Here is a 22,428-nt window from a genome sequence, read left to right as displayed (position 1 = left end):
GAGGGGAAACTACCAGGCAGCTGAAAGGAGGTAGTAGTGAGACCAATCCGGAAGCCAGGGAAGGACCCAACGAATCCATCAATCTATGACCAATATCTTTAACATCACATGTATGTAAGATTATGGAATGCATGTGTCAGCAGTGTCCAGAAATCCCCAAAACGACTCTGTGATGGTCAGATCTGTGGCGATATTATTTGCATCCCTTATCACTCTCACATAGCGATAAACTTGGCTTAACTGGTCTACTTTGGATACATCCGGTATGGTGTCCATAATAATAGAAACAAAAATGGGCTTCCTGCATCTCTCCCTGAATGTCACACTTCACTCACTCGACTAAGATATAAATCAGCTAATTTTGGATAATGACTGAGATAGTTAACGGATCCTGCGGAGCGTTCTAAAAGTTATTTCAGAACTGGGTCGTAAAATGACAGCAGTTCAATTATACTGAGAAAATTCCCACTGTTGACATGCCCCAGCTTTTCACGGTGCCCTCTGAACACCAAATTACATGATGCAAGTGTGAGAGTTACATTAACTATGCGCTCCAACAACTGTCGCCAGAAATTTAAAAAGGCCGTCTGTCCCACTTCCACCTGTTTCCTCAGCCGCCATGATTCTAGCCTCGCCCTGCTCCTCTTCCTCCCCGCCCGGCCCGGGGATAGCATGTCCGGCCTGGCTTGTGCTCAGGGTCGTATCCGCCGATTCCTGACAACCTGTATCCTCCTCTCTCAAAGTTGCTTCTCTTGGCACGATGGAATAGCTTGGCCTTGGCTCACTTGACCCGCTAAAAGCTGCTGCTGGCGATGATAAACCTACATCTTTTTCTGGTCCCGCTACATTGCTTCTGCTAGCAATGTCTGAACTTGAACTGCATTTGAAAAAGGAATCTAATTTAACTAATTTTGATATCTCCTTTGCGTTTTCATTTTTGGCCTTCCTCTTTTGGGCTCCACTTTTGTGTTGATACATTGCTGATTTTTGAATCTGTAATTTTCTATTCTCGACATTCTCTCTTATTTTTTTGTTGTTGGCCGTTGTCTCTTGATAGCTAGCTCAACTGTTGCTTAAAATAATGACAGAAACAACAACGCTTTGGAGAGTATTTGCACAATGAATCCCAGAATACATGTCATTATCTTAACATGGTATTGAAATTATTGAATAGTATGATTTATTTAGCTAATTAATTTGATTTATTGTCATCAATACACAAAAATATCATGCTTTTGTAGTGGCAAAAAAAACATTTTGTTGGTGAAACCATCAGTGGGATCATTTATCATATAGCCTACATTAAAGATCTTCTTGTCAAATTGTAAATGTGATGGACCCGCGTCAACAATTAATGCTTGGGCATGGTGGGGTGGTATTCAAATTACATAGGGGGCCCATCACCGGGCCCAGAGGAGGCTATTTTTTTAAAGACGAAGGCTGGAACACAGCTGGTTGAATAAAACTCTAAATGGGATAGGAAAGCATCCAACAGGAGAGTGTGAATATTGCCAGGAAACAGAGACAGTGGAGCATGTACTGGCACAGTGTGGTCAGTATCAGAGGGAAAGAGAGAGACTGAGATCCAGTTTGAGGGAGAAGGGGATACAGGAAATGAGTTTAAAGAGGATACTGAGTAGAACGTCATTAGATACAGTCCCAAATGTTTTCTTATCTTCTTTTTAAAGGAAAACGGGACTGGCAGGCAGGATTTACAATAGTTTCTCTGTCTTCGGCCCACACTCCAGTACAGTAGGTGGCGGTAATGCACCATAAGGTTGGATGCCAACCGCCGATTAACCACACCAAAGAAGAAAAATAAGGAGGGAATTTTCGTCGAAGGACTGGAGGACATCGGGAAGAGAATGCAACCTGCGGTACGGAAACGTCAAAGCGATGCACCCCGGTCGTCAACAAACCCCAGGTTTGAACAGTTTGCTTGTGATTAACTGTTTATATCATCGGCAAGTATTTCATGTTCCCATCTAGCGGGCCAGTGGTTGGAAGGCACCGTGCACGTCGAAAGAGTCGCCCTGATAAGCCGAAGTGTCTCAGGCGTTTGTCTATCAACGAAACGTAAACAATAAAGACGAGGCTACTGTTAGCGGACTGAACTCCACCCCATGTTTTAGGAAGTTGATCAACTTTACCAACAGAGTGGAGCCGAGACCAGGCTTTGTGGAATCTAGCGCCGACTACATCGATTCGCCCATGGTCAATACTTGTAAAATGTAAATTATGAAACGCCTCACTTGTACTTATGTTTGTCCTCAGTAGTTGCATATCTTTCTTTGCTTACTGAAATCTATATCGTTACTGTTTCAATAATAGTTAATTCAAATACAACCACCGCATGTTTGCTCATTGCTGTAAGACAGGGTTCTCCAACTAATAGCGTTTTGGCCCACGTGTGGTTTTATTTGTTCCAAAAGCTTCGAGTGCTTTTAAACATGAGTACAAGGTGGGCGTTTCATAATTTAAATTATTCGAAGTATTGACCTTGGGCGAATTGATGTAGTCAGAGCTAGATTCCACAAAGCCTGGTCTCGGCTCCACTCTGTTGAAGTTATTCAGAAACTTCCTGCACCGTGGAGTTTAGTCCGCTAGGCTACTGTCAGACCGTGTCAGTAGAAAATATACTGTAAAGGCATATCAGTCTGCCACTCAAAACTGCCCCTTATTTTCTAAACTAGGTTAGTTATTGCCTGTGTTTGCTGGCTGAAGTTCTTCTTGCCTTGTAATGTGCTCATGGTCAGTGTAATGTGACCAAGGACAGGGAAGTAATGCTTTCAAATGATGTTGGCTGTGAAGGTTGTCAAGCACAGCTATACAATACAGTGAATCTTGTCTTTTATGATGCCCATTATTTGCAGAGAGTTAATAACAGATGGGTCCTGTACAAGGAATGCATTGGACTGTGTATCCACCGTGGCAAACAGCCCACTGAATAACATGCATCTTATTTCTTTACATGTCCTCCTTCTATTTCCCCCACTGGCGTTATTAACCTCGGAGGTAGATCAAGGCCAACAACAGTAATAGTGATGAATAATATAGTAGGCTACATGAACAGAAAGATAATGATTATTTATGTGTTTTCATATAGGTGTAGGCCTACCACAGCACTGTTGTTCCTACATATTGGCTAACGTCTTGTTCATACATTGTCATTCTGTATAATGTTGTTTTGGAGTTGGAGGGAATTCATACTTCATAATGTGTCTTTCTCTAAAGCCAACCAGGGTCCAAGCCAAAAGGGTCATCAATGAAGAGGCCACAGTTCCACTTTGACCTGTGGTTCTATCTCACAGTGCAAAACTGGGTACTGGACTTTGGAAGGCCCATTGTAATGGTATGGACAACCTGCTGAGAGATTCCATACCAGGACAGCTTGAGAAAATGTGGGTATCTCAGGTTGTTCTGGCAATTGGGCTCCCGGGTGGCGCAGCGGTCTAATGCACTGCATCTCAGTGCAAGAGGTGTCACTACAGACCCTGGTTCGATTCCAGGCTGTATCACAACCAGCCGTGATTGGGAGTCCCATAGGGCAGCGCACAATTGGCCCAGTGTCGTCCGGGTTAGGGGAGGGTTTGGCTGGGGTAGGCCGTCATTGTAAATAAGAATTTGTTCTTAACTGACTTGCTTAGTTAAATAAAGGTTACATAAAAAATTGAAATTCTTACAAGGAAACTTCATTGGGGTAAAGGATATTTGACATATTTTTTTACATTTGTATTACAAACCATTTTTGAGGAAATCATGATGAAAGTGGCCATTTTAGACTACCTCATATCCCAAAGAGGAATAGACCTACCACATAGAGTATGTGACTCCATAACAATGCAATACATCTTGAAGGAAGTGATTGATGACACAAATCCATGATCGATGACTTTAGTCAACCATAGAAGGCTCATGTAGAGGGGTATTTGAACAGGCTGTTGCACATTTCCACTCCCCGCCTGTTCAATGTGTTGGAAGTGCAGGTTAACTTTGTGTTGGTCTTTGTTAACGAAGTCATTTAGATTCCATGACTTGTCTTAACTGTCATAACAAATCATAATGAATGAACACAAACAAACATTATTTGATGACACTCTAATAGGTTGATAAATGTTGTCTGGCACAAACCATACCCTTCATTCTCATGTTTGGCCACGCCATTTTGAACTATTGTAACAAACAAGCTATTTAATACAAAATGTAAGCCCTTTTTAGACCTATACATGCCTGCTGTTATGTAGTTTGGGTGAAATTATCCAACCATTATGTAGATAGTATGTTGAATATAATAATAAACTACATTGATCAATCTGACTGTAATATTATGTGAATAAATACAACAGGACCTGTACATCTCTGGATAAACCTAGTGAAGGCAGCGAGCCTTGAATTACGTCTGAATAGAATTAACATGTCTCTAACTTGCACCGTTATAAAATTATTAAGAGACTTGTTACAAATGGCTTATCCTGGTAACCAATGTTCTAGCAGTCATTTATTGAGGCAAGCAGATCAGAGATGTCAAGGTGGTATCCAAGAATGTGTAGTGTAATAAACAACTATCGATAGACATAAATTATAAGCGTATAGTCAATTAATCTGTAGAAAGAGGACTCAATTTACTAATTTCAACTAATATCATTTTAGTCACAAAATAATTAACAGAAGAAAAAGTGTACATGATACATTACAGAATACTCAGAGTAAATGAATGTCACCAATAGGCTTAACGTAGTTACACCCGTCTTCAGTTCAGAATCATCTCTAAAAGAAAAAGCAGTGCGCGACACAGCAGCTTGCTAGCAGGTTCTCAAACTGTCAAATTCAAGCAGAAACTCATCCCCAACCTGAATTAACATTTCTTTACACTTTGCAATCAAAAGCAAAAGACAGGAAAACACAACCAGATTTTAATCTAATCAGCTGAATTTAAATGGTAGGAGCCCACCCCTGTGTCGCTGCTCTTTGAACTATCCACAATCCAACTAACAAGATATCAGTTTCCCTGTAACAATAAATCCATACCACTTACAGTACAATAAAACATATTCAAATTCGTTGCGCTTTATGAACTCTTGAAACATTCCAAACATGACAATTTAATTCACACAGTAACATTAATTTAGTCTATGGAAGTTTCATCAGTTTTCCCATCTCTCCTGGCGTCTCCCAGCACTACCATGGGAACGTCTCTCCCCGGAGAAAACCACAGAGAAGGTGTGTTTGACCTCTGTGATAGCCCACAGGTGGTCAGTCATCCAAACAATGTCATGAATCATGATTGAGTCTTCAAGCTGGGCCTCAGCGCCAGCAAGTCGCTAGTCTCGAGTAGATCACCATCTCTCATTCTTCCACTACAGTAAGACCCTATGATCCGTGAACCGTGCAGTCATACTCCTTAGTGTGTGGAGTAGGGAATTTCCAGGGACCTCACAATATGTCATTATCACCATGTTTAGTTGCCGATACGACATGTATTGCGATTCTCACGGTTTTGCTATTTGATACACTGTCTGCTACGGAGAGATAAGAGAGAGCATGGGGAAATTAGTTTTTAATCAGTCATGGAAAAAAGTGCTGAAAACATGTTGGCTCACTGTTTAAAAAGATGGAGAACAAGCTATAGGATGAGTTTTGGTGAGTTTGATATAAAAAAAAAAAAATCTATACTTGTAATCAAAGTATCGATATGATATCGCCCACAATAATAATGCGATATGGAACTATAGATTTTTATTTTTTATAGCCCCTATCACTAATATGGAATATGTTTAAGTTCTGAAATTCAATTTGTCACATTCATTTATTCAACATAAAACTCATAAGTACCCTTTTTGATTTTCCTAATTTTAAGACATTGGTTGGAACAATATACTCTATAAGTACATCACATTTCCAGAGTTGGTTGTCTGCTAATTCTGAAGTTACGATGCATTTTATTACCACCACCAACAGAGTGAATGGGAAAATGGATTCAAATGGAACTCCCTCTGCTGGTGATTTGCTGAATGTGCAATCCTAAAGGAGGGCTATGATTTATAAATGTATAAATGGGTCATATCTTCTAAAGTACCAGAGAGCCACTCTAGAAATTTGACCAGTTTTAAGACTATATTGTTCTAAACAATGTAAAAAAAAAAAAAATTGCTACATCAAAAAAGGTACTTTGAGATATTAATGTTTTATGTTGAATAAATGAATGTTCAAGACATATTCCATATTTTCAAGCACACTATAAGGCAGGCCTGGGCAACTCCAGTCCTCTGGGGCCTGGTTGGTGGCACACTTTTCCCCCATCCCTAGTAAACACAGTTGATTTAAACTAATTGCATTCTAAGCTGAAGATCATGATTAGTTGATTGGAGTCAGGTGTGTTAGCTGGGACTGGGGCAAAGTGTGCCACCAATCAGGCCCCAGAGGACTGGAGTTGCCCAGGCCTGCAATAAGGTGTACAATGACACTGAGATGTCTGTATCACGTACTGTTCATGGATCAGAGGTTCTTACAGGAGACACTGTGAACAGGATTTTAAAAGAAAAAAAAACATTGTGTTGCAAGTGTAAAAAGCATGTCAATCATATTTCCTTCCAGTTAAGTTTCTATGTGAGAATTGCCATAACAATCCGTGATACCCAAAATATTTCCGGCCTGTCCTGGTGTGGAACCACCCTGCTACAATAATATATTTGAGTAAATAACAAAGTGTATCAGACAAATAGCCTAGTTATATCAGCATTCAAGTCTATGCTATGAATGCAACCCTGTGCTGTATCCATGATTTAATTCAGATCATTCTCCCTCTGGAGTGGTTCCCCCTGAACAAGCCCAGTGCTGGAGACTACTTTCACATGGCCTACAATGTCATCACGCCATTCCTACTGCTCAAGGTGGGTGGCTGTCTGGAACCACCCAACACAAACTGCAACGCTGGTTGATACCGTTAGTTCACAGTCACAGTCGCCCTATAAGAAGCTACAGTGATAATCAAATGTGGCCAAAATAATCACTTTTCAATATGTAATGAATTAATCCGATTCATTTGTGATGCTCACATGCTATACTAAGCGCGTGTGTGTGCATGCATACTGACTGTGTGTGTTTACATGCCTGTTAGTGTGTGTGTGTGTGTTAACATGTGTGTGTGTTTACATGCCTGTTAATGTGTGTGTGTGTTAACATGCCTGTGTGTGTGTGTGTGTGTGTGTGTGTGTGTGTGTGTGTGTGTGTGTGTGTTTACATGCGTGTGTGTGTGTGTGTTTACATGCCTGTTAGTGTGTGTGTGTTTACATGCCTGTTAGTGTGTGTGTGTTTACATGCCTGTTAGTGTGTGTGTGTTTACATGCCTCTTAATGTGTGTGTGTGTTTACATGCCTGTTAATGTGTGTGTGTTTACATGCCTCTTAATGTGTGTGTGTGTTTACATGCCTGTTAGTGTGTGTGTGTTTACATGCCTCTTAATGTGTGTGTGTGTTTACATGCCTGTTAATGTGTGTGTGTTTACATGCCTGTTAATGTGTGTGTGTGTGTGTGTGTGTGTGTGTGTGTGTGTGTGTGTGTGTGTGTGTGTGTGTGTTTCTGCCTGTTATGTGTGTGTGTGTGTTTACGTGCCTGTTAATGTGTGTGTGTGTGTGTGTGTGTGTGTGTGTGTGTGTGTGTGTGTGTGTGTGTGTGTGTGTGTGTGTGTGTGTGTGTGTGTGTGTGTGTGTGTGTTTACATGCGTGTGTGTGTGTGTGTTTACATGCCTGTTAGTGTGTGTGTGTTTACATGCCTGTTAGTGTGTGTGTGTTTACATGCCTGTTAGTGTGTGTGTGTTTACATGCCTCTTAATGTGTGTGTGTGTTTACATGCCTGTTAATGTGTGTGTGTTTACATGCCTCTTAATGTGTGTGTGTGTTTACATGCCTGTTAGTGTGTGTGTGTTTACATGCCTCTTAATGTGTGTGTGTGTTTACATGCCTGTTAATGTGTGTGTGTTTACATGCCTGTTAATGTGTGTGTGTTTACATGCCTGTTAATGTGTGTGTGTTTACATGCCTGTTAATGTGTGTGTGTGTGTGTGTGTGTGTGTGTGTGTGTGTGTGTGTGTGTTTACATGTGTGTGTGTGTTTACATGCGTGTGTGTGTGTGTGTGTGTGTGTGTTTACATGCCTGTGTGTGTGTGTTTACATGCCTGTTAATGTGTGTGTGTTTACATGCCTCTTAATGTGTGTGTGTTTACATGCCTGTTAATGTGTGTGTGTTTACATGCCTGTTAATGTGTGTGTGTGTGTGTGTGTGTGTGTGTGTGTGTGTGTGTGTGTGTTTACATGCCTGTTAATGTGTGTGTGTGTGTTTACATGCCTGTTAATGTGTGTGTGTGTGTTTACGTGCCTGTTAATGTGTGTGTGTGTGTTTACGTGCCTGTTAATGTGTGTGTGTGTGTGTTTACGTGCCTGTTAATGTGTGTGTGCTCTCGTCTCTCCGAGCAGCTGATTGAGCGGAGTCCCAGGGCCCTGCCTCGCTCCGCTGTGTACCTGAGCATCATCACCTTTGTGATGGGCGCCAGCATCCACCTGGTGGGCGACTCCATCAACCATCGTCTGCTGCTGAGTGGTTACCAGCTCCACCTGTCTGTCAGAGAGAACCCCATCATCAAAGACCTCAAACCTGCTACACTGGTAGGCTACACCTTTTTATTAGATAAGATATTCTTTGTTAGTCCATACGGGATGGAAACGTCTTCTGCTTTTCACCCAACTCCTTCTGATACAATATGACCAAATTACGCAAGATTATAGTTCTGGGTTAACCGAGATGAATGAATGGATGGTGCCTGGTAGAGCTGAAATGTATGCTGTTTTATATCAACCAACAACAAACATGCTGTTGATATTGTTTGAACATGTTTCTTATTTTATTTGTTTTAGATTGATTCGTTTGAGCTTCTTTATTTTTATGATGAACAACTGGGACATTTGATGTGGTATGTGGTAATCACTTTTAATGGAATTTTCTCTTCTGCTGAACTGTCATAACATGCTATTGGTTGATAATATAACTTAGATGAAAACTTTTTCAAGTGGTTGAACAATGACTGTTTTTCAAATTGAGTTGCTTTGATATATTTTTGTCTGTATATCTAAAAATCGAATGAAATGTTATTGTTCGGGTACACATACGTTGCAGATGTTATTGTGGGTTTAGCAAAAAGCTTATGTTCAGTGCATTAATACCGAACAATACAAAACAATAAGCAAATGCAAGTCCAAAAAATTTCAATAAAGGAATTAAGAAATATTAGAACAAGCAATATCAGAGTCCGGAATATAAATATGTATGTATATGATAGTATGGATAGACAATGACAGTATGTGACTAGAAAATGTGTGTACAGCAGTAGTTATATAGGATGAGTCTTGACTAGAATACACTATATACAGTATGTAAACATTATTAAAGTGACCAGTGTTCAGTATTTGCAATGAGTTTGTAATGAGTTGACATGAACTCGTTTTCAACTGAGTTCTCTCCTCTCGTCCTCCAGGTATATTCCTTTCTTCATCATCCTCTTCCTCTACTTCACTGGCTGCTTTACTCACGTCAAAGAGGAGAAGACGATGCCCCTGTCTGGTTGGCTGCTACTCGGACCCAGTGCCCTCTACTATTGGTCAATCCCCTCATTACTTCCTTCTTTTGACTTGAGAAAAGTTTTCTGAGCAAAGATTTGTAAAACCATTTTTTTATTAGACCTATAAGACTGTAAAAACACCAGCAATTCACCTCCAAGTGATTTTAATTTTGGAAATCTGTAGCAAGATATATGTGATCGTATACAAATGTAAGCAAGTTTTGAAATGATTGTTTTAGTCATATCTGTTTGGGCTTCTTGCAATCAATTTGCAGTCTACAAATGATTAGTAATTATGTTCCGGCCCTCTGACCATCTGCTCAAGAAAAAATTTGCCCGCGGCTGAATCTAGTTGATGATCACTGTCATAGAGGTTTGCTGAATTCTAATTGATAAATGTACTCCATTGTGTGATTAATGTACTCTGATTTATGTCGTACTGAAAGTACCTGAAGTATGGGACGTTTCACTGTGTGAAGCATGGCTCCACTCTTAGGTATTTCCTTCTAGAAAGTGAAAGTATCTTGACTGCAGGTCTCACTTATGCCCCTCTCTCACACCCTCTCAGGTACTTGGTCACAGAGGGTCAGATCTTCCAACTCTTCCTCCTCACCTTCCTAGCTATGGTAGCCATGGTGATCCACCAGCGGCATAAGGGCTCTGTCCCAGACGCCAATGGCCTCTTTCTGTTTGCCAGCTTCTCTGTCACCATGTGCCTGGTGGCCGTGTGGGTGGCCTGGCTGTGGAGCGACCCGGTGCTGCGTAAGAAATACCCCGGTCACCTGTACGTCCCCGAGCCCTGGTCCTACTACACATTACACGTTAAGGACAGCCACTGATAGGAGTGACAACAGGTGAGTGTCCAGTATGATGCTAGTTTGTGTTAGCCTGGGCCAGTATGATAATGCTAGTTTGTGTTTGCCTGGGAGCCAGTATGATAATGCTAGTTTGTGTTAGCCTGGGCCAGTATGATAATGCTAGTTTGTGTTAGCCTGGGAGCCAGTATGATAATGCTAGTTTGTGTTTGCCTGGGAGCCAGTATGATAATGCTAGTTTGTGTTAGCCTGGGTACCAGTATGATAATACTAGTTTGTGTTAGTTAGCCTGGGTGCCAGTATGATGATGCTAGTTTGTGTTAACAATTAGTTACCCAGGTTAGGTTTGCATGGAGTAAGGAAAGTTATTATGAGCCATCCTCCCATCACCAGCCTCCTGTGGAATGGACTAATTCTGACTGAATGGATTCCATCAATATCTTGCATTTCTGTAGAATTGACAGGTCTGAAACTTTCCTGCTCCAGATAAAGGGTCTATCTGCTCCGCTCCCGAATGTCAGAATGACATCATCAGCAAGTGCCACATGGAGTGTGGATCGAGCACAGTGTTGTGCTGCATTCTGGGAAAGGCCCCTCTTTTCTACAGTTGCACCCCACCACTCCCCCAACCCCGTCCACATGACAATGACCATCTTACAGTATGCAATGTTACAGTATTCATTTAAAATAAGCCAAACTTTGAAATGAACTCAAAGAAAGGTCAGTGTTGGATGTACTTGAACATCATTGTATTGCTTCAAGTAAGTTGTTTGAAAATGTTCATATCAGATCTTTTTAGTAATAAATGTTTCTTACTCCACTTTGTGTATATTGTTTATGAACTTTGAAGACATGCTTAACTGTACTTGCATATACTGTATAACAGACATCATCAGGGTTTATGTCTCCTATAGCAGTCTCCTAAGTCATATGTCTCCTATAGCAGATTTACATTTGACATTTTAGTCATTTAGCCGATGCTCTTACCCAGAGCGACTTACAGTAGTGAGAGCATACATTTTAATATTTATTTCTTACTGGTCCCCCATGGGAATTGAACCCACAACCCTGGCACTGCAAGCACCATGCTCTAAGCACCTTGCTCTACCAACTGAGCGGAATACAGAGTACACGCCAGATGTAGTGGGGTATACACATACCAAATTATTAGTACATGGCTGGATTGATAGGCAATGACCTCTAGTGGTAATGTTATATATTGCAGCTACCTCAGGAAACGTATATATTATTCAGTGTCATCACTATCCTGTCATTGTCCTTTCACTAGACATTAAATGGTATTGAATTGAATGCGGGAGTTATATTAGTTGAGCAAGATCAATCATACTTACGCCTACTTTTAATATGGACAAAGTTACTTATCTTACTGAAGAATGTCACTTTTTTTATTCAACTATTATTTTCATATACTCTAACTTGTCTGCTGATGGCCATGCTGTAGTTGAACATATCCTGGTTGTCATAACAGATGATAAGGTAGTGATTAGTATCACAGCTATTTGATAGAAGAGAAAGGGAGAGCATTATATGATACCTTGGATCCACTATCTCGGTTTCCACAGCAACCGGTATTAAATAACATGTACTCTGTGGTGGACTTTAGAACTGGCAGGCAGATGGGTGTGGAGACAGGTGAGGTGAGCCAGTTGCATTCTAAGAAGAGAGATCTCTGACTACAGACATGGTAAGAAAAAACAATTTAATTGTTTTGTGTTTACTAATTTCTGTACATGTTTAGGCCATTTCATGGTGTATTGTGTTTTTCCTCAGGCTAAATTCCTGTCAGGAACTCAGATCAACGGTAAGGTGTGCTATATTGTTGCTAGCTTTTCTTTTGGTGTGTGGGAGGTCACATGGGACATAAATAATGTCATTATTTTTCAATAAATTGATATTGAACAGTAGAGTAAAATGTTGTGACAAACTTTGAGAGCAATGTCTTTTTAAAAAGGGCATTTTAGAAAAGAATAATCCCAATTGAGGTTAAAAGAATGATTTACTTATTTCTCTACACTTGTGAGACAAAAACATTTTAATTGCCTCCTTGGTGAGGAGAAAGCATTTTGACATTGTAATATGCACTGTTTTTAGAAAGGATTATCATGATTAGTTTTTTAGTTTCTTTTCAACCAGAACATTAGTGCATTATTTGCCTGTTTTTCCTCTTCCTGTAGAGTTCAAGGAATGTTTCTCCTTGTACGACAAGAAGCGCAAGGGGAAGATTGAAGCCAAGGACCTGATCACAGTTATGCGCTGTCTGGGGACAAGTCCCACCTTCGGTGAGATCGACCGACACCTGCAGGTCCACAAGATAGGTACGCCATCAAGGGCCCCTCACTTACCCTGGGGGCATCTCAGTAGTCTAGAGTGACTTACCCTGGGGGGTATCTCAGTAGTCTAGAGCGACTTACCCTGGGGGGCATCTCAGTAGTCTAGAGCGACTTACCCTGGGGGGCATCTCAGTAGTCTAGTGACTGACCATGGGGGCATCTCAGTAGTCTAGTGACTGACCATGGGGGGCATCTCAGTAGTCTAGAGTGACTTACCCTGGAGGGCATCTCAGTAGTCTAGAGTGACTTACCCTTGGGGGGCATCTCAGTAGTCTAGAGTGACTTACCATGGGGGCATCTCAGTAGTCTAGTGACTTACCCTGGAGGGCATCTCAGTAGTCTAGAGTGACTTACCCTTGGGGGGCATCTCAGTAGTCTAGAGTGACTTACCCTGGGGGGCATCTCAGTAGTCTAGAGTGACTTACCATGCGGGCATCTCAGTAGTCTAGTGACTTACCCTGGGGGCATCTCAGTAGTCTAGAGTGACTTACCCTGGGGGGCATCTCAGTAGTCTAGAGTGACTTACCATGGGGGCATCTCAGTAGTCTAGAGTGACTTACCCTGGGGGGGGCATCTCAGTAGTCTAGAGTGACTGACCCTGGGGGGCATCTCAGTAGTCTAGAGTGACTTACCCTGGGGGGCATCTCAGTAGTCTAGAGTGACTTACCCTTGGGGGGCATCTCAGTAGTCGAGTGACTTACCCTTGGGGGGCATCTCAGTAGTCTAGAGTGACTTACCATGGGGGCATCTCAGTAGTCTAGAGTGACTGACCCTGGGGGCATCTCAGTAGTCTAGAGTGACTGACCCTGGGGGCATCTCAGTAGTCTAGAGTGACTTACCCTGGGGGCATCTCAGTAGTCTAGAGTGACTTACCCTGGGGGGCATCTCAGTAGTCTAGAGTGACTTACCCTGGGGGCATCTCAGTAGTCTAGAGTGACTTACCCTGGGGGCATCTCAGTAGTCTAGAGTGACTTACCCTGGAGGGCATCTCAGTAGTCTAGAGTGACTTACCCTGGGGGGCATCTCAGTAGTCTAGAGTGACTGACCCTGGGGGCATCTCAGTAGTCTAGAGTGACTTACCCTGGGGGGCATCTCAGTAGTCTAGTGACTTACCCTGGGGGGCATCTCAGTAGTCTAGAGTGACTTACCCTGGGGGGGCATCTCAGTAGTCTAGTGACTTACCCTGGGGGGCATCTCAGTAGTCTAGTGACTTACCCTGGGGGGCATCTCAGTAGTCTAGTGACTTACCCTCGGGGCATCTCAGTAGTCTAGAGTGACTTACCCTTGGGGGGCATCTCAGTAGTCTAGAGTGACTTACCCTGGGGGCATCTCAGTAGTCTAGAGTGACTTACCCTGGGGGGCATCTCAGTAGTCTAGAGTGACTTACCCTGGGGGGCATCTCAGTAGTCTAGAGTGACTGACCCTGGGGGGCATCTCAGTAGTCTAGAGTGACTTACCCTGGGGGCATCTCAGTAGTCTAGAGTGACTTACCATGGGGGCATCTCAGTAGTCTAAAGTGACTTACCCTGGGGGCATCTCAGTAGTCTAGAGTGACTTACCCTGGGGGGGCATCTCAGTAGTCTAGAGTGACTTACCCTGGGGGGCATCTCAGTAGTCTAGTGACTTACCCTGGGGGGGCATCTCAGTAGTCTAGAGTGACTTACCCTGGGGGGCATCTCAGTAGTCTAGAGTGACTTACCCTGGAGGGCATCTCAGTAGTCTAGAGTGACTTACCCTGGGGGGCATCTCAGTAGTCTAGAGTGACTGACCCTGGGGGCATCTCAGTAGTCTAGAGTGACTTACCCTGGGGGGCATCTCAGTAGTCTAGTGACTTACCCTGGGGGCATCTCAGTAGTCTAGAGTGACTTACCCTGGGGGGCATCTCAGTAGTCTAGTGACTTACCCTGGGGGGCATCTCAGTAGTCTAGTGACTTACCCTGGGGGCATCTCAGTAGTCTAGTGACTTACCCTCGGGGCATCTCAGTAGTCTAGAGTGACTTACCCTTGGGGGGCATCTCAGTAGTCTAGAGTGACTTACCCTGGGGGGCATCTCAGTAGTCTAGAGTGACTTACCCTGGGGGGCATCTCAGTAGTCTAGAGTGACTTACCCTGGGGGGCATCTCAGTAGTCTAGAGTGACTGACCCTGGGGGCATCTCAGTAGTCTAGAGTGACTTACCCTGGGGGGCATCTCAGTAGTCTAGAGTGACTTACCATGGGGGCATCTCAGTAGTCTAAAGTGACTTACCCTGGGGGGGCATCTCAGTAGTCTAGAGTGACTTACCCTGGGGGGGGCATCTCAGTAGTCTAGAGTGACTTACCCTGGGGGGCATCTCAGTAGTCTAGTGACTTACCCTGGGGGGGCATCTCAGTAGTCTAGAGTGACTTACCCTGGGGGGCATCTCAGTAGTCTGGAGTGACTGATCCTGGTGGGCATCTCAGTAGTCTAGAGTGACTGACCCTGGGGGGCATCTCAGTAGTCTAGAGTGACTGACCCTGGGGGGCATCTCAGTAGTCTAGAGTGACTGACCCTGGGGGGCATCTCAGTAGTCTAGAGTGACTTACCCTGGGGGGCATCTCAGTAGTCTAGAGTGACTTACCCTGGGGGGCATCTCAGTAGTCTAGTGACTTACCATGGGGGCATCTCAGTGGTCAGTCAAGTGAAAATGATGGTCAGTAAAGAAAACTTTAAGCTCGTCTCTCAATTTAAAAAAAAATGTGTCAATACTTTGCCCCTTGATAACCAGCGCACTTCTGTATGTTGTAAAAGCGTTACATGATCGCTGCCAGTATCATTGCATAGTGCAGAAAATACACGAGAGCACACCCTTCTCATTAACCTGTAGTGAGTTATTCACAATTTTTGATTAACAAATAACGTTTTATATGTAAGATGGCGAAATGAAGAGCAAAATTATTATTGTTATTTGTGCCCTGGTCCTATAAGAGCTCTTTGTCACTTCCCATGAGCCGGTTTTGACAAAAACTCACATCCATTCTAAGGTTTAATAAATGTATCTTATAGTGTGTGTGAGGCAGGCTTACAATGATGTAAAAAAAAAAACATTTGACGGTGCTAGAGGGGGTACACAGCAAGAGGTTGAATGTTTGAAGGGGTATAAGACTATAAAAGGTTTGGGAACCACTGGCCTATAGCCCTCAAACTCAACTCTGGACCTCAAAGCCCGCATGTTTCATTGTTCCCCTCTAATCAGGGACTGAATTAGACCTGGGACAGCAGGTGAATGCAATTAATGATCAGGTAAAACAGAAAACCAGCAGGCTCCGGGACCTCGTAGGGTAAGAGTTGAGTACCCCTGGTCGAGAGTGACTTACCCTGGGGGGAATGTCAATAGTCTACAGTAAGTCTCTCCAACCCTGTTTCTAGAGAGCTACCATCCTGTAGGTTTTCACACCAAACCTAATCTAGCGCACCTGATTGTAATAATTAGCTAGTTAATAAGCTGAACCAGGTTAGTTACAACTGGTGTTGGAGTGAAGGGTAGCTCTCCAGGAACAGGGTTGGGAGAGCCCTGGTCTAGAGTGACTTACCCTGGGGGCATCTCAATAGTCTATAGCAGGGGTATTCAACTCTTACCCTACGAGGTCTGGAGCCTGCTGGTTTTCTGTTCTACCTGATAATTAACTGCACCCCTCTAAATCAGTCCCTGATTAGATGGGAATGATGAAAAAACACAGTGGAACTGGTTGAGTTTGAGGGTTCTAAAGGGACTTTCTCTCCTTCACCTGCTTTACCACAGCATGTTTAAAGGTCAGTGCAGATGAAGGGAACGAGCAGGGAAGCGGAAGCCATTAGAATATTGAGGCGGCTCTAGACACCTGTTGATCTAGCCATACTGTCTATGAATCGTAGTGAGGTTTTGGCTGTAAATTATTTAGTAGGCAAGGCAAGCCGCTACTTGGGGGATGGGTAGAGGGAGAAGTTGTCACATTGAGTGTAACCTACACTTTAGCTGAAATCAGTCCCAAGCTTGTTCCAATTACATTTATTACATTAAAAAAATGATTTCATCTTCTCTCAGCTCTTCATAATTGCTGCACAGAACTTTTTAACCTGGGGGAAGTACTGAGAAATATTAAAACCAATTAACTGATTTGGTCATGTGAAAGTGGCTTTGGTTAGAACACGTTTGACTCAACAGAATTTTTTTCCATCAATCCCCAACTTCCCGATTACAATATTGAACAGAATGTTTTTCTCAGAGTCAAAAAGTTTTCCTGCTCTGTTACTCTGAACTATATGTCCATTTGCAGTTCATTATTTTACACATTTAAACAGACAGCCCAATTCTGATCTTTTTTCAGTTTTTTTTTTTTTTTACCAATCAGATCAGCGCTGAAAAAGATGTGAAAAGATCTGATGTGATTGGTCAAAAGATCCATTAGTGGAAAAAATATCAGAATTGGGCTGCCTGTGTAAATGCAGCCATATTGACACACTACGCAACCCTAACACGTTATTTTATTGAAGAAGTAAGGAATAATCAACAATGCTCAGTACAGTTGTATGAAAATATACCACAACTCGGCCATGTAGCAGATAACCAGTCACTTTAACAGCAGCATTTAGGCCTATTTTGAATCAATGGTGCCCTTTGCAGGTGATTAGTTCTACTAATATCCTTCCTTCTCCAGATAAGAAGGGCGAGCTAGACTTCTCCACCTTCCTGACCATGATGCATCGGCAGATCCAGCAGGAGGACCCCAAGGCGGAGATCCTGGAGGCCATGAGGATGACGGACAAGCAGAAGAAGGGCTACATCCTGGCCTCAGAGCTCCGGGCCAAGCTCACCAAGCTGGGAGAGAAGCTAACTGATAAAGAAGGTAGCCTACAATGTGTTTCTATCACTAGGGGTTTTAGCTGACATGGATTAAGACCAGACTAGATATAATGCCTAATGGAGCCTCTATTGAAAATGCTGTATAATGCAGGAGCAGTAGGTAGGCTGAATCTGGCTCTGGGAAACTGGAACTGAAAGTGCAGCTCAACAGTCTCAATTGGCTCCTTCTTACAATCTCTTATACATCATCTGCACTGGTCTGAACACATGGTAGAGGTAAATAAAAGAAAAAGTGAAATATAACTGGTATAACTTTACCTGGTATTAGTTTATCAGTTCAGCTCTTTTAACCCTTAACACTTGTACCCGTATACGGGTTGAAAATGGCAGATCTGGACAGTGATAAACACCTAAATTGGATCCCAGTGTCTGTACAGTAACATGCTATACATGACGTCAGAGCTCAGGCTCGGTGCTTCACAGCTCTGTCTGGGTTTTGACTGACAAGCGATCTGAACTTGAGCACTGCAGTGACAAGAAGTTGCCCCCATCCCTCCAGGGAATTGGGCAACTTGTTAAAATGTTTTGTCTGCGTGAGGGAAACGTTGATCCCTCCAGCGAATTGGGCAACTTGTTAAAATGTTTTGTCTGCGTGAGGGAAACGTTGTAAATTAAGAGGACTCCATGTATTGTGAAAGATGAAACGTTGAGGATTATAATAAATATTGCGTTGATGTCATACAAGCCTAACACCCGTGAGTCCAAATGTGCACTTCACATTTCCATGTCATAAATCTAATTTCATATAAAGCGTTTATGATCACCATGTTTGATGTATAGTTACAAGAAGACATGGCGTCATACCCTGGTTTATTTTGAACAGAATGAGCCTGTCTGTCTACAGTGAAGAACATTTGCCTTGGCACACGCACCTGAATGCACTCATGATGCCTTTCTATAGACTGGTTTGGTTGTTTAGCAACAACCTCGCAACTATGGGGTTGGCTTAGATTGTTGAAACGTTAAATATATTTGTATTTATTGAAAACACAAATCAATTTGCACAATGAGCACTTGTCTCTCAAATACATTGTTACAGTTGTTGGTTAGCTATCTAGCAAATGTTTGCCATATTAGCAGAGACACGACATCTGTCCAAACACCTCAAAACAAGACATGTTATCAAGAAGAAAATAAAACTACAATTCCTCTCATGGCAGCTTCCTGTCATTGTTGGTAGCTACTGGCCATCCAGAATCACAACATGACTTCTACCCCATTGAATCACGTGACGTTGTCAGATAACCAATCTATGCACACCAAATTTACGATATGTTTCCCTAAATTGCATTTTGAAATCCTAGCACTTTCATATTATATTGTATTACTTAGCTAGTCATGTTGGCAATAGAACAAGCTTTCAAACGATTCCCATCTGACCCAGATTGTGATTTTATAATGGACCGTTCTTGGATTGTTTAAACAACAACAGTAATTGTGTGATTGCATGGATGCAGGGTTGTGTTCCAAACAAAATAACTACACGTGTCCTCGCGCTAATTCCTCAACGGCACAGCTAGGAGCTAAAAAAAGCACCTTACAGTTGAAGCCTTTTTTTTTTGTCATAAAAGTGCATTGACATTTCTTAGGAAATGTGCACACTTTGGAGAGGTGTGTGGCCACTTAGGCACAAATTACACCTCTTTCTCAAACCTCTTATTGTTCTGTCTTATGTTGCAACTACAACACATTTTACAGGAATATTATATTACTGAATGTATCCAGAGTATTTTCACATTTTGTGATGAACAAATGTGGCAAAAAAGTACATAATGTAAAATGCACATAAAATCAAGTGCTTGTATTCAGTCTTGTCAGGTAAACTGTTGTCCTCACCTCTTGGTCTAATAATCTCTAAACTGTTCCCTTTCAATTTCTACCATGCTTATGCTTTTCATATTTCTTCTGTAAGAAACATGTCAAGGTAGCCCTAACCAGTTCCAGGCTGTGTCACAGGCGGATGTGACCGGGAGCCCCATGTTGCGGCGCACAATTGGCCCAGCATTGTTAGGGGAGGGTTTGGCCGGAGGGGGATTTCCTTGTCTCATTGTGCTCTAGCGACTCCTTGTGGCGGGCCGGGCTCTGACACATTGGTGCGACTGGCTTCCGGGTTAAGCAAGCAGTGTGTCAAGAAGCAGTGCGGCTTGGCAGGTCATGTTTCGGAGGACGCATGGCACTTGACCTTCGCCTGTCCCGAATCCGTTGGGGGAGTTTCAGCGATGAGACAAGATCGTGACCACCAATTGGATATCACGAAATTGGGGAGAAAAAGGGGGTACATCTTTTGTATTTATTTTTTATTATGTGGCCCTATCCATAGGCCAATTCACAGGAGTGTAAAGGGTTAAATAGGTGCAGAAACAAGGCCACTTTAGACTGTTGTGATGCACCAAGTGGCTCCAAGAGACCCTATGGAAATACACATACAGATGGGAGCTTCCTCACTGGGCACACACTGGTTGAATCAACGTTATTTCCACGTCATTTCAATGAAATTGAATTGATGTCTGTCCCAGTGGGTCAAGTCATCCTCATTCTGCAGACTCTAGTTTTGTCTAATCTTGATTATTGTCCAGTCGTGTGGTCCAGTGCAGCAAGGAAAGACCTAGTTAAGCTGCAGCTGGCCCAGAACAGAGAGGCACGTTTTGCTCTTCATTGTAATCCGAGGGCTGATATAAATACTATGCATGCCAGTCTCTCTTGGCCAAGTGTTGAGGAGAGACTGACTGCATCACTTCTTTTTATGAGAAACATTCATGTGTTGAAAATCCCAAATTGTTGGCATAGTCAACTTACACACAGCTCTGACACACACACTTACCCCACCAGACATGCCACCAGGGGTCTTTTCATAGTCCCCAAATCCAGAACAAATTCAAGAAACGTACAGTATTAGTACAGTTTAGAGGCCTTATTGCATGGAACTTCCTTCCATCTCAGATTGCTCAAATAAACAGCAAACCTGGTTTCAGAAAACAGATAAAGCAACACCTCGCGGCACAACGCCTCTCCCCTATTTGACCTAGATAGTTTGTGTGTATGCATTGATATGTAGGCTACGTGTGCCTTTTTAAAAATGTATGTAGTTCTGTCCTTGAGCTGTTCTTGTCTAATGATGTTCTGTATTTTGTCATTCTGTATTATGTTTCATGTTCTGTGTGGACCCCAGGAAGAGTAGCTGCTGCTTTTGCAACAGCTAATGGGGATCCTAATAAAATACCAAATGTGTCAACACATACATGAACTGTTTCTTGTGTAAATTTGCAAATTATAAAACACATCATTTGAATGGAGTTAATTTTTTTTTAAGTTTCTATCTGCTAACATACTTGTTGTTGGTCCCAGATCAGCGAATTAACATGAAGTTATTTCCCCTCTAAACTTTGCAGTGGACGAGCTATTCAGAGAAGCCAACGTGAAGTCTAATGGCAAGGTGCACTACGAGGAGTTCACCAGGATGGTGACACTACCATCAGTGGATTACTGAGGGACAGGACAGGAGGAGATGATGTCCTTTATGACAGGGAAGCATGGTCATGGAAGGGACCTGGTTATGCATGCACTGAGCATTACCCAACCACCTCCATGCACTGAGCATTACCCAACCACCTCCATGCTCTTAATTTATTGATCATCTAGGTTTGTGTCTATTGTACTCTACTTTCATTTATTCAAGTGCATTTGATGAATTAAATTGGTGTCTTTTGGGGGGGTTATTTGAGTAGCTGCTGCATGTGCAATATGTAATGGACATTAAAATCAACTAAACTCCCTTTTGATTTTGAGTTTTAAACTGTTGAACTTGTGTTCTAGGTGTATCATTTTATAAATGTAGTTTACATGATGCAGTCATTCAAGCTCTTTCAGCCATACCATTCAACTAAAACGTTGTTTGTTCCTCCCACAATATTCTTTACAATAACAATTTAGGTCAATATCTACATGTCATAATAACCAAATTATTCAACTTCATTAGTAGGAATATATATATATATTTTTTAAATACTAGATATGTAGGAAGGACATTCTTTGCACACACGCTGGGCATTTTGTCAAGACGGCAACTGGAGCCTGCAATTCCAGGTTAATTATCTGTGCACACAGCATGCATTTTGGGCGTAAATTACACATGTCAATGGAATTCTCTGCCTAATGTATTGTCAGTGAGCATATATTATTTTTCCAATAATGTAATGCCATTTAATTTAGTCATCCAATAGAGCTAATCCATTATTAAGGAGTGCAGGGAGAATATGTGGAGAATATACATGGAACTGACTAAATGAAGGAAACACTTGAGTAAATGAGGGATACCAAAGTATATTGAAAGCAGATGCTTCCACACATGTGTGGTTCCTGAGTTAATTAAAACATCCCATCATGCTTAGGGTCATGTATAAAATTGCCCAGTTGTCTGTTATTTTGGCTACCGTGGCTAGAAGAGACCTATCTCTGTGACTTTGAAAGAGGGGTCTCAAAGGAACATAGCATGTTTAGAGAGTGTATGTGTGTCACCAGATCTCAACCCAATTGAACACTAATGGGAGATTCTGGAGCGGCGCCTGAGACAGTGTTTTCCACCACCATCAACAAAACACCAATATGGGACTTTTCGTGGAAGAATGGCGTTGGATCCCTCCAATAGAGTTCCAGACTCTACTGGTAGACTCTGCCAAGACAGATTGAAGCTGTTCTGGCGGCACGTGGTTGCCCAATGCCCTATTAAACCACATGTTGGTGTTTCCTTTATCTTGGCAGTTACCTGTACATGTCTACTTCATTTCATCATGAC

The 22,428-nt window shown here is 42.4% G+C and overlaps 2 protein-coding genes across 3 annotated transcripts; both read left to right on the top strand.

Annotated features, from left to right (window-relative positions):
• The first annotated feature begins 1,756 nt into the window (after nt 1-1,756).
• On the top strand, nt 1,757-11,245 carry LOC106586614 (ceroid-lipofuscinosis neuronal protein 6). Of its 2 annotated transcripts, XM_045689550.1 has the most exons (8): nt 1,757-1,924; nt 3,235-3,352; nt 6,792-6,890; nt 8,472-8,660; nt 8,910-8,965; nt 9,527-9,649; nt 10,179-10,464; nt 10,881-11,245. In XM_045689550.1, exons 1-7 carry the CDS (start codon nt 1,866-1,868, stop codon nt 10,447-10,449), a joined length of 915 nt encoding a protein of 304 aa, XP_045545506.1. In that variant the 5' UTR covers nt 1,757-1,865; the 3' UTR covers nt 10,450-10,464; nt 10,881-11,245. The 2 variants fall into 2 exon arrangements, with proteins under 2 accessions (XP_045545506.1, XP_045545507.1); XM_045689551.1 differs by lacking the exon at nt 1,757-1,924 and having other exon boundaries at nt 3,235-3,401.
• An 808-nt stretch (nt 11,246-12,053) lies between these two features.
• Nucleotides 12,054-21,408, top strand: call4 (Calmodulin-like protein 4). Its single transcript, NM_001140876.1, is given in 5 exon segments — nt 12,054-12,130; nt 12,217-12,247; nt 12,621-12,761; nt 17,431-17,619; nt 21,026-21,408. Coding segments are annotated over 5 exon segments (462 nt in total). The 5' UTR covers nt 12,054-12,127; the 3' UTR covers nt 21,124-21,408.
• The last annotated feature ends 1,020 nt before the right edge of the window (nt 21,409-22,428 follow it).

Source organism: Salmo salar, chromosome ssa11, assembly GCF_905237065.1.
Source record: "Salmo salar chromosome ssa11, Ssal_v3.1, whole genome shotgun sequence".
NCBI lineage: Eukaryota > Metazoa > Chordata > Actinopteri > Salmoniformes > Salmonidae > Salmo > Salmo salar.
Note: the sequence above shows the minus strand (reverse complement) of the source record. Positions and strands in the feature narration are given on the sequence as shown.

Bases quoted from the DNA above. Each gene is read 5' to 3' on its own strand.
- LOC106586614 (XM_045689550.1), top strand. From the start codon at position 1,866: ATGCAACCTGCGGTACGGAAACGTCAAAGCGATGCACCCCGGTCGTCA. The intron at 1,925-3,234 runs GTTTGAACAGTT...CTTTCTCTAAAG, and splicing joins CGGTCGTCAACAAACCCCAG to CCAACCAGGGTCCAAGCCAA. The intron at 9,650-10,178 runs GTCAATCCCCTC...ACACCCTCTCAG, and splicing joins CCCAGTGCCCTCTACTATTG to GTACTTGGTCACAGAGGGTC.